At 39.1% G+C, this 11589-nt stretch overlaps 1 protein-coding gene across 5 annotated transcripts in view; it reads right to left on the bottom strand.

The window, feature by feature from the left end:
- Positions 1–3129: 3129 nt before the first annotated feature.
- The window catches only part of OSBPL11 (oxysterol binding protein like 11), a 92525-nt gene continuing 84065 nt past the window's right edge, over positions 3130–11589 (bottom strand). For 3 of the 5 annotated variants that reach the window (XR_015164195.1, XM_086401792.1, XM_086401807.1), the window contains exons 12-13: positions 11229–11382; positions 3130–4823 (exon numbers count right to left, since the gene is read on the bottom strand). Coding sequence is in view for 3 of the 5 variants with exons in the window: in XM_086401792.1 (XP_086257918.1) it covers positions 4758–4823; positions 11229–11382 (220 nt within the window). In the remaining 2 variants the exon portion in view is untranslated. Of the gene's footprint in view, positions 4824–11141; positions 11383–11589 lie in introns of all 5 variants that reach the window. The other 2 variants (XR_015164197.1, XM_086401781.1) reach the window with 1 other exon arrangement.

Below are 11589 nucleotides of genomic sequence, written 5' to 3'. Positions count from 1 at the left end.
ATGGCAGTCCACTCCAGTATTCTTGCCTGGAGAATTCCATGGACAGAGAAGCCTGGCAGGCTACAGTCCATGGGGTCGCAAAGAGTCAAACATGACTGAGTGACTAACACACACGTGGTAGAATCATCTTATATCTCTGGTGAATCATCACTCAGTTTCCAGTCACTGTAACAGCTAAAAAGAATCTCTCCAAAGTGTAGATTCTGGAATAATCACACCAATTTGCCTTTCTATGGGAACACATTGAATAGAAGTTAGCTTTCATCTTAAGGTAATATTTTTAACAAAATTTCAGACTTACCAAATTAATTAATAAATCTTAAGAATCCATCTAGACAGAATATTAAAAAGCAAAGACATTATTTTGCCCACAAAGGTCCATCTAGTTAAGGCTATGGTTTTTCCAGTAGTCATGTATGGATGTGAGAATTGAACTATAAAGAAAGCTGAGCGCCAAAGAACTGATGCTTTTGAACTGTGGTGTTGGAGAAGACTCTTGAGAGTCCCTTGGACTGCAAGGAGATACAACCACTCCATCCTAAAGGAGATCAGTCCTGAATATTCATTGCAAGGACTGATATTGAAGCTGAAACTCCAACACCTTGGCCACCTGATGCGAAGAGCTGACTCATTTGAAAAGACCCTGATTCTGGGAAAGATTGAAGGTGGGAGGAGAAGTGGGTGACAGAGGATGAGATGGTTGGATGGCATCACCGACTCAATGGACATGAGTTTGAGTAAACTCTGGGAGTTGGTGATGGACAGGGAAGCCTGGCGTGCTGCAGTCCATGGGGCCGTAAAGAGTCAGACATGACTAAGAGACTGAACTGAAGAATCCATCTGTAGAAGTTGGTTCATCAAGTATCAGATATTTACAGTGAGAGTAATATATGAGGATTATGGAGTGAGGAACTCAATACTTTTTTCTTATTTTTAGTGACAAGTAGGTATTACAGTTGATGGTTACAACTTGCAGAGTTCAGTGAATCAACATATAGCTGCCATACCTCACCCAATACATAACCTAAAAGTCAGAATACCTACTTTTTGTCACTTCCAGTCTTGGACTTCTTAACACACAATTTCTCATAGCCAGAACGAAAGTGTATATTTAAAACTTTGGCCCAAAAGACAGACACAATTGCTACAAAAACTGCTTCCCTGACCAATTAAGAAGGTGTAGACTAAAAGAACAAAACAAAAACCAGAAGAGGCCTCTACCTCTTGTTAGGTGAGTAAGCTGCAGTAGATGTCAAGAAAAGGACAGGGACTTCCCTTGTGGTATAGTGGACAAGAATCTGCCTGGTGATGCAGGGGACACAGGTTTGATCCCTGGTCCAGGAAGGTCCTACATCCTGCAGAACAACGAAGCTTCTGTGTCACAACCACTGAGTCCGAGCTCTAGAACTCACGAGCAGCAGCCCACGTGCTCAACTACGGAAGACCGTGCATCTAGAGCCTGTGCTCTACAACAAGACAAGTCACTGTAACGAGAAGCCCGGGCGTCACAATGAGTAATAGTGCCCATTTGCCCCAAGTAGAGAAAGTCCATGCACAGCCACGGAGATGGAGAGAAACCAAAAATAAATAAATAAATGAATAATATATTTTAAAAAGGGACTCATAGGTTATTATTATTATTTTTTAAAAGGACAAGGTAAAACAGTTACCCTAAAGTGGTATTACTTCACTTCTGTCAACATGGGGAGATTTCAATTACTTTAAATGTATTTTTAGCAAGAATTTAAAAAATCCTATTTCAGTAATTCTTAAAATGGTTCAAAAATTCAAAGAAATAAATGAGCATTCAAATGGTTCAAAGAACAAAATAAAAACTTCTATTCCAATTTACTTAAGTAGTAAAATTAAAATATTTCATTAAAAAAAAAACACACAACTAAGTTTACTCCCTTATCTTCCCAAAAGATTCCTGAAGGTAAGGATTTAAAATCAATGTCCTGGGCTTCCTTGGTGGCTCAGTGGTAAAGAATCTACCTGCCAGTGTAGGAGATGTGGGTTCAATCCCTGATTTGGGAAGATCCCACACACCGTGGAGCAACTAAGCTCCTGTGGCACAACTGCTGAGCCTGCATTCAAGCCCGGCAGCCGCAACTACTGAGCCACTACTGAAGCCTGTACACCCTGAAGCCCATGCTCTACAATGAGAGGCCACTGCAAACCGCAACTAGAAAGTAGCCCCTGCTCTCTGCAACCAGACAAAAACCCACCCAGCAATGAAGATCCAGGATAGACAAAAATAAATAAATAATTTTTAAAAAAGTACACATCATTCTCAAATCCAAAAGAGAGGATATATATATGTACACATATACACAGATATACGTATGTGTACATATATATATATATATGTACAGCTGACTCATTTTGCTGTACAGCACATTGTAAAACAACTAATTCCAATAAAAAAAATAAAAGATGCAGAAGGAAATGGCAACCCACCCCAGTAAGCTTGCCTGGAAAACACCATGGACAGAGGAGCCTGGCAGGCTACAGTCCGTGGCGTTGCAAGAATCAGACACAACTTAGTGACTAAACCATCTACCACCACAAAGTGAATACATGCCTAGAGATAACATGTGAAAAGGATATTTGCCATATATTAGCTAGTTTCTTCGGAGAAGGCAATGGCACTCCACTCCAGTACTCTTGCCTGGAAAATCCCATGGATGGAGGAGCCTGATAGGCTGCAGTCCATGGGGTCACTAAGAGTCGGACACGACTGAGTGACTTCACTTTCACTTTCCACTTTCATGCATTGGAGAAGGAAATGGCGACCCACTCCAGTGTTCTTGCCTGGAGAATCCCAGGGGTGGGGCAGCCCATCTCTGGGGTCGCACAGAGTCCGACATGACTGAAGTGACTTAGCAGCAGCAGCTAGTTTCTTTGGGGGAGGGTGGGAGTCAAGGAAGACTTGGGTTATTTTTTCATCAACTTCCATTTTATACTTATTTATAATGACCATTATTTTTACTAATACTGTAGAACTATGAAAAATGAATAAAATACTAAAAGTTTCATGTAAAAAAATAAAATAAATGCCCTTCTCAAATGAATAGAGCAATAACTTCAACTTTCTATTTCTCTCCACTCATAAAATAGACAAAGGCATCACTGTTGTCCAGTTTTATTATTTTTTAATCTTTCCAACACATGAACTATAATTCATTTTGAGATTTTTTTCAGTGCATTTCACAGCAAAAATGAACAAGGGAATCATTAAAATGGTTGTACATAAACCAATTATTTTCTTACAACTTACAATTTGTTGAAAAAATTATTTTGCTGTTTTCATTCTATTAACCCCCTTCAATAAAACACAATTTATCAGCGCACAAAGCTTAAACATCTTATGTTGATGCAACAGATACAGCTACCTACAATGGCTGATGAATAATAGCTATATGTTACACACACTGATTGGAAGACCACATCAGGAGAAACAGAGTAAGGCACCACTCTTGAAAAATTAAGGTAGCTTGCAGTAAAACAAGTGTTGAGTACCATAAGCAGGTGCTCAATAAATACTTGAATGAATGATGAAAGCCATAATTAGCACTATTCTTTTGTCAGTAATTCTTTAACCTCAATAAAATACTTAAAAAAAAAAAAGATTTGTACCTGAATACAACTTCCTGATACCTTTTTTCCTGGTATCTTTTTTATTTCATACTCTTTCTTCAGCATTTTAGTTTCCTTGAAAAGAAAGCAAAACCATACCATACATGCACTTAGTCACATATTAAAATTCTGAATTACTGACAAATAGGAATAGTTGTTTTAAATTTGAGTGAACGGAGGTAAAATAAAGCATACTTATCCAGAGGGATAGCACATAATACTGGATATTAATCTACAAATGAAAAAAAGATAAGGAAAACAGTAACAGTTTTATTTTTAAATATTTGCTATGTTCTTTAATGCCTCAGTTCTTGAGAAAGGCCAAAATCTCATCATATTGACATGAACACATTTTAAAAAATTGTCTCTCAAGTATAATATTTAATAAAACTAGGTATTGAAAAATGTTCTGAAATTTTTCAAGTCAGTGTTGTTTTCAAGTATATTAAAATGCTCAGAAGAAAAAATTCTCCATGGTTATAATTCTAATCAATTTATAAATATACTTTTTAAAAGAGAGTTCCAACAGAGGTGGATAATGGATAAGTTCCTCAGACACAGGCACACAGTCTCTTTGAAGGAACAGAATGCCTTGTTATGACAACCTGGTTGATTTTTTTTTAACACTGATTTCAGGCACAATGGCTGAAGCCACTTCTGGGTCATCTTCTTCCTCCTCTTGGTTTGTTGTAAGAGTAGCGAATACTTCAGCTACTAACAGAAAGCAAAGCACAAACTCTAAAAGAGACTTCAATTTTCACTATAAAGAAATTAAAATCACTGAGTTCTCACTGTTGTGTTTATCTGCTGCCCCCATGCAAAAACAGGGGATTCAATCTGGAGCAGAAACTGGATAAGAGATTAATCATCTAATAATTCAGGTGAAAGGTTTTCAGATGATATTGCTCATATCACATGAACAGCTTGGTGAGAAGTCCACCGTGCTTCTTCAACACTTTGGTCGTGCTGCAGCTCTACGGTGCCCTATCGGTACATTCGTGTGTGATTAGCTTCAGTCTGTGCAATCAGGAAGCAGGTCACTCAGTGCAATGACTCCATACTGGGAGGGTTTAGGGTAAACAGAGAAGTTCATTTAGTTGAGTCTTAGATAGTATATGTCACTCTGCTGGTTGTGTTGTTGGAATTATTTTCCAAAGGGGTTTGTGATAAACCCAGCCATCTCCCTGAAACAAGCAGAAAAACAAATTAAAGAACCATTCCTCTAGTATTTTCAGAATCAGTAACCAAAACTAGATGCCATGCTTTTACTGAAATGGAATTCTATTTTCACATTTAAACACAAAAGTTTTTAAAGAAAAGATCTCTTTTGCTTAAGACATCAGAAAGTATGTGTGGTTTAGCTAGGATTAGGTGAGAAGTTCTGGTCTGGGAAGACCTAGTTTGGGCTCCACGTGGAAGTCATCTGTAGCAATTCTGCTACTTTTGCCAAGATGCTTCAGACAGCCTCACCCATGGAGTGACAGGCAGCAGGTGGAGCACGAAAAACGGTCACCAAGGTACCAGCTGTTCTCTACATGGCAAATGGCATTCTAGTAGCTGAGTATTGTTTTCTAGTTCTTTCCTGACTCTACCCCTTAGCTTTCCCTGGTTCCTGTGAACAGGAGGTTACCAAAAGGAGATAAAGTCAGTCAAAGAGTTTACTAAAGACAAGAGAAGACCAAGTGAGGAAAAAAGTGCCATCAAGAATGCGTGAAACAGCATACTGGGGTAAAAGCAGAGCTGAGGTCACAGTAGCTAAGACTGAAATTTAGTGTTTCTGCAATGAAGTTGCTGCTGCTGCTGCTGCTAAGTCACTTCAGTCGTGTCTGACTCTGTGCAACCCCACAGATGGCAGCCCACCAGGCTCCCCCGTCCCTGGGATTCTCCAGGCAAGAGTACTGGAGTGGGGTGCCATTTCCTTCTCCAGTGCATGAAAGTGAAAAGTGAAAGTGAAGTCGCTCAGTCGTGTCCGACTCTTAGTGACCCCATGGACTGCAGCCTACGAGGCTCCTCCACCCATGGGATTTTCCAGGCAAGAGTACTGGAGTGGGGTGCCATTGCCTTCTCCGGCAATGAGGTTAGGTAAGTCAGATTTGAACCTCTGTCCATAATCCCTATATCGACTTCAATATATTTGCATTAAATTAAAAAATATATATATTTACAATACCCTGTCCCCAAAATAACTTATGGTCAGCAATTATGTGGCTCATAGTGACAAGACTCTCAAGTTAAGACTCCTTTGTCTCCAGTTTTGCCTCAGCCTTCTAGGCCTGCTGAACTCTGTTTTAGCCAAAAAAAAATCCCCATGAACCAGTTTATCAAGAATCCTCTCATCTTTGATATCCAATGAAACTCCTCTCCTCCCACCTTTGATCTAATCACAGCCTCCCTCGATCCACCATCACTGACACGTGACCAAGGTCTCTTGGTAATTTTCCATCCACTCCCTCATCGTACATGCTGGGTATAACTCCTACTTAGCCCCATATTCAGTGTTGAATTCAATCTTCCTCCTCTATTGCAATACTCTGATGTCATTTAATCACATTACAGAATGCTAGGTTTACAAGTTAACCTGTGCCATCTGACCATCTCATTTCAAAGAGAAAATGGAGGCTCTGAGAAGTGAAATGAACAGCCCAAATTCACCCAGGAAGGGACAGAGTTCTTTCCAGTACCACTTTTGTATATCTACTTACACTTAAAAATAATAATTTTATTTATCTATTTTTATTTTTGGCCGTGACAGATCTTTGTTGCTGCATGGGCTTTTCTCCAGTTGTGGTGCCCAGGCTTCTCACTGTGGTGGCTTCTCTTGTTGTAGCATTTGGGGTCTAGGGTGCGTGGGCTTCAGCAGTTGTGGCACCCACCATGGGCTCCATTGTTGTGGCTCCCAGGCTCTAGAGCACAGGCTCAATAGTTGTGGTGCATGGGCTTAGCTGCTCTGTGACATGTGGGATCTTCCAGATGAGAGATAGAACCTGTGTCTCCTGCATTGGCAGGTGGATTCTTTACCACTGAGCCACCACGGAAGTTTAGCACCTACCTACATTTTACAGGTGAGGAAACTGAAGTGAGAAATGGTAAATAAACTATCCAAGGTATGAGCTGGAGTGGAAACTTAGCACATCTGACTCCAATATGGCCCACTATTCTGTAAAAGCCTTCCTGTTTGCATTTATACACATCTTAAGAAATTTTAAACATCCATTTAAGAGGATACAGATTCTGATGGATGTGTATAATCACAAAAGGGAGGAAACAGAAGATCTAATTTATTTTCTTGGGCTCGAAAATCACCGCAGACAGTGACTGCTGCCACGAAATAAAAAGATGCTTGCTCCTTGGAAGAAAAGCTATGACAAACCTACACAGCGTATTAAAAAGCAGAGACATCCCTGCAGAAGGGAATGGCAACCCACTCCAGTATTCTCGGCTGGAGAATCCCATGGACAGAGGAGCATAATGGGCTATACTCCATGGCACTGCAAAGAGTTGGGGAAAAAAAGCAAAAAAAAAAGCAGAGACATCACTTGGCCGACAAAGGTCCATAGAGTCAAAGCTATGGTTTTTCCAGTAGTCATGTACAGATATGAGAGTTGGACCATAAAAGAAGGCTGAGCACCAAAGAATTGATGCTTTCGAACTGTTGTGCTGGAGAAGACTCTTGAGAGTCCCTTGGACTGCAAGGAGATCAAACCAGTCAATCCTGAAGCAAATCAACCTGGAATATTCATTGGAAGGACTGATGCTAAAGCTGAAGCTCCAATACTTTGGCCACCTGTTGTGAAGAGCTGACTCATTAGAAAACACCCTGATGCTGGGAAAGACTGAGGGCAGGAAGAAGGGGACAACAGAGGACGAGATGGTTGGATGGCATCACTGATTCAATGGACATGAATTTGAGCAAACTCCAAGAGATAGTAAAGGATAGGGAAGCCTTGCGTACTGCAATCCATAGGGTCACAAAGAGGTGGACATGACTAAGCGACTGAACAAAGGCAAAGAAGATCTAATAAACTAAATGTCAATGAAAAATGGTTAGGAAAAAAGGGTGGGTATTACCAAATGATTCTAGAAACACTTAAGTTCACCTATACTTTCTCAGATTACTCTCTCTCCTTGTTCTATACCAAGAGACTCTATTCCATACTCCATCTAAGGCCAATTTCAAACTGGTCTGTAATTGGTCTGACAGCAATAATGAAAGTACAAAACAAATGAAAAGGCTCTTGTTACTCATAACAATATGCATGAAACACCTACTATGTATCTAGCATTCTGTTTAGGACCACAGGAAGACAAAACAGACTTATCAGTAATATGATTTTTCTTAGCAAAGAGCCATACCTGATGGCAAGAGCTCCAAAGTTGTTATGAACCTTGGGGTACCAGCTTCAGCTAGCTCATCAGCCTCATTTATACTCTGCAGTGCTTCTCACAGCACAAGCCATGGTCCTGTCATACACAGGATGTGACTTGACTGTTCCATGAGCTTCAGTTCAGTTCAGTTGCTCAGTTGTGTCTGACTCTTTGCAACCCCATGAACCACAGCCCGCTGGATCTCCCTGTCCATCACCAACTTTCAGAGTTTACTCAAACTCATGTCCATTGAGTCAGTGATGCCACCCAACCATCTCATCCTGTGTCGTCCCCTTCTCCTCCCACCTTCAATCTTTCCCAGCATCAGGGTCTTTTCAAATGAGTCAGTTCTTTGCATCAGGTGGCCAAAGTATTGGAGTTTCAGCTTCAGCATCAGTCCTTCCAATGAATATTCAGAACTGATTTCCTTTAGGATGGACTGGTTGGATCTCCTTGCAGTCCAAGGGATTCTCAAGAGTCTTCTCCAACACCACAGTTTAAAAGCATCAATTCTTTGGTGCTCAGCTTTCTTTATAGTGGTGGTGTCATCTGTTTATCTGTGGTTATTTGTATTTCTCCCAGCAATCTGGATTCCAGCTTGTGCTTCATCCAGTCCAGCATTTCTCATGATGTACTCTGCATATAAATTAAATAAGCATGGTGACAATATACAGCCTTGACGTACTCCTTTCCCTATTTGGAACCAGTCTGTCATTCCATGTCCGGTTCTAACTGTTGCTTCTTAACCTGAATACAGATTTCTAGGAGGCAGGTCAGGTGGTCGGTATTCCTATCTCTTTAAGAATTTTCCACAGTTTGTTGTAATCCACACAGTCAAAGGCTTTGGCATAGTCAATAAAGCAGATGTTTTTCTGGAACTCTCTTGTTTTTTCGATGATCCAATGGATGTTGGCAATTTGATCTCTGGTTCCTTTGCCTTTTCTAAAACCAGCTTGAACATCTGGAAGTTCACGGTTCACGTACTGTTGAGGCCTGGCTTGGAGAATTTTGAGCATTACTTTGCTAGTGTGTGAGAGGAGTGCAATTGTGTGGTAGTTTGAACATTGTTTGGTATTGGCTTTCTTTGGGATTGGAATGAAAACTGACCTTTTCCAGTCCTGTGGCCACTGCTGAGTTTTCCAAATTTGCTGACATATTGAGTGCAGCACTTTGACAGGATCATCTCTTAGGATCTGAAAGAGCTCACTGGAATTCCATCACCTCCACTAGCTTTGTTCGTAGTGATGCTTTCTAAGGCCCACTTGACTTCACATTCCAGGATGTCTGGCTCTAGGTGAGTGATCACACCATCGTGATCATCTGGGTCATGAAGATTTTTTTGTTTAGTTCTTCTGTGTATTCTTGCCACCTCTTCTTAATATCTTCTACTTCTGTTAGGTCCATACCATTTCTGTCCTTTACTGTGCCCATCTTCGCATGAAATGTTCCCTTGGTATCTCTAATTTTCTTGAAGAGTTCTCTAGTCTTTCCCATTCTATTGTTTTCCTCTATTTCTTTGCATTGATCACTAAGGAAGGTTTTATCTCATCTCTCCCTGCTATTCTTTGGAACTCTTCATTCAGGTGGGTATATCTTTCCTTTTCTCCTTTGCCTTTCACTTCTCTTCTCCATGAGTTTAGGCAATCAATATTTGTCATAAAATCTTATGTATCTATTTTGTAGCACGCTGCCATGGCACACCATTTAGAAAGTCATCTTACATCTTACCACCTGAAGGGGCCCAAATGTGAGTCAGCATCTCCAATTTACTGTTCCATCAAGCAGCTGGTTAAGATTACTTAGGTGGAAAGAAAATCACTATTTTACTGGACAATTGCCATATCTTGCTACCACTTTCTACATCTGTCTATTCAACATCATAAAATATAATAATGGTATTAAGTGGTAGGCTCTTAATAATAATCTGTCAAATAAAGAATCAATAAGAAGTAGCATGTTTCCATGTCATGTTAGTTGAAAGATACAGGAGGCCTGTCTTAAATTTGGTTGCATCTTTTATCATTACAGTGTTTTGCTCTTAGCCAATAGAGTTCATTTTTAATGATTTATAGAAATCTTCCCTTAGAAAATTTTTCCTGTGTTTGGTATATCTGCTTTCTTAGTGAGCTTGAAATGAAAAAAATCCAAGGTTACCAAACTTCAATCTTGCAGAGTAATTACAATGGTTTTATCTTTTCATATAAAAATAGATGAAAAGGACTTTCCCTTCAATTCCTATCCATGAAAACAGTTGGTATTTATATCAGATATCCAAAGATGAGAAAAATTAAAGCAATGAAATTACTATAATGAATGATGTGCTTTTAAGAGTAATAGCTATGCAAAATTCATATTCAAATTATTTTTCCAGATTTTCTCCTGACAGACCAATTGAAATTCCATGAGTTTCCTTAGACTTGGCTACGGACAAGAAAACTTTTTTTGGCATTGGCTCTGGTCCATTATTCACCTTACTCTGAGTTCTACCAAACAGTAATAAACAAAACAAAACCTTTAAATTTAGAAAAGACTTTAGAAATCATTTAGTCTTAACTGCAAAACCAGTGAATTAAACTCTTCTATATAAGCTCTGGTCTCTTATATGAGCTTAGTGATGGGAACACATTACTATAAAATGTACACTTGTTATTATTGGATATTTTTATTGATAAACAATTCTTTCTTATGTTAAGCTCCTAGATCTAGGCCTGGCTCAAGTCTGCTATCCAAGTTGACAAAAAACTTCTATGTGAAAGCCTATATATATTTGAAGAAAGCTATAATAAACGGCCCCAATTTTCTGTTTTCAGTCTAAACACTCACCATTTCATTCTTTTATCCTTAAGCACTGTAAAGATTTTAGCCCCTTCACTATCCTCTGTGTGGCTAATTTTTTCATGTATCCCTTAAAATGTGATCTTTAGAAGTGAAAAAATTTCACTGTTGTGGTACAATGGCAACAAACTTTTAACTGTGTATTCATTATTAAGATTAAAGATTAATCTTAGTATTTTGTGGCGAATTTAAATCCCTAAATCTACTTCAGAACTGCTGGTAAACTATTCTGACAAATTGTAAAAAGGTCACAAAAAAGCTCATGGTTAAGCTGGACTATTTTTAGAAACAAAGATATGTACCTGTTAATAAGCCAAAAAAGCCTCCTAAGTTAAAGTTCTCATTATGTAGATAATGAGTTTTAGTCTGAAGGCATATAGGACATATACCTCTTTAATAAAATATTTGGTTTTCCAAGGTGTGCCTGTTTCAGTTCGATGCCTTTCTTCAGTTCTCTGGCGTTCTTCCAGGGTACGTTTATGCTCTGTGGCTTTATCGATTTCCGAGTCCCTCAGAGAGTCTGTCACATTTTTCCACAATCGCCTGAAATTAGAAAACCACATGCTTTACAAACATTCTTCAAAAAAAAAAAAGAATGGATACCTGCAAAATTAACAGTAATTTTCATAAATTACATTTCCTGAATCATATCTATAATTTCACACGAGTTATAAGAATACATACTATGTTGCTGATGTTAATGTCCAAGATGCTGCTGTTTCTGCTTCTTTTTAAATTAAAAATAATGTA

This window comes from Bos grunniens, chromosome 1 (assembly GCF_055505025.1).
Source record: "Bos grunniens cultivar Pamir isolate PY7600 chromosome 1, Bosgru_T2T1.0, whole genome shotgun sequence".
NCBI classification, from domain to species: Eukaryota; Metazoa; Chordata; class Mammalia; order Artiodactyla; family Bovidae; genus Bos; species Bos grunniens.
This window is presented reverse-complemented; position numbering and strand designations above follow the sequence as displayed.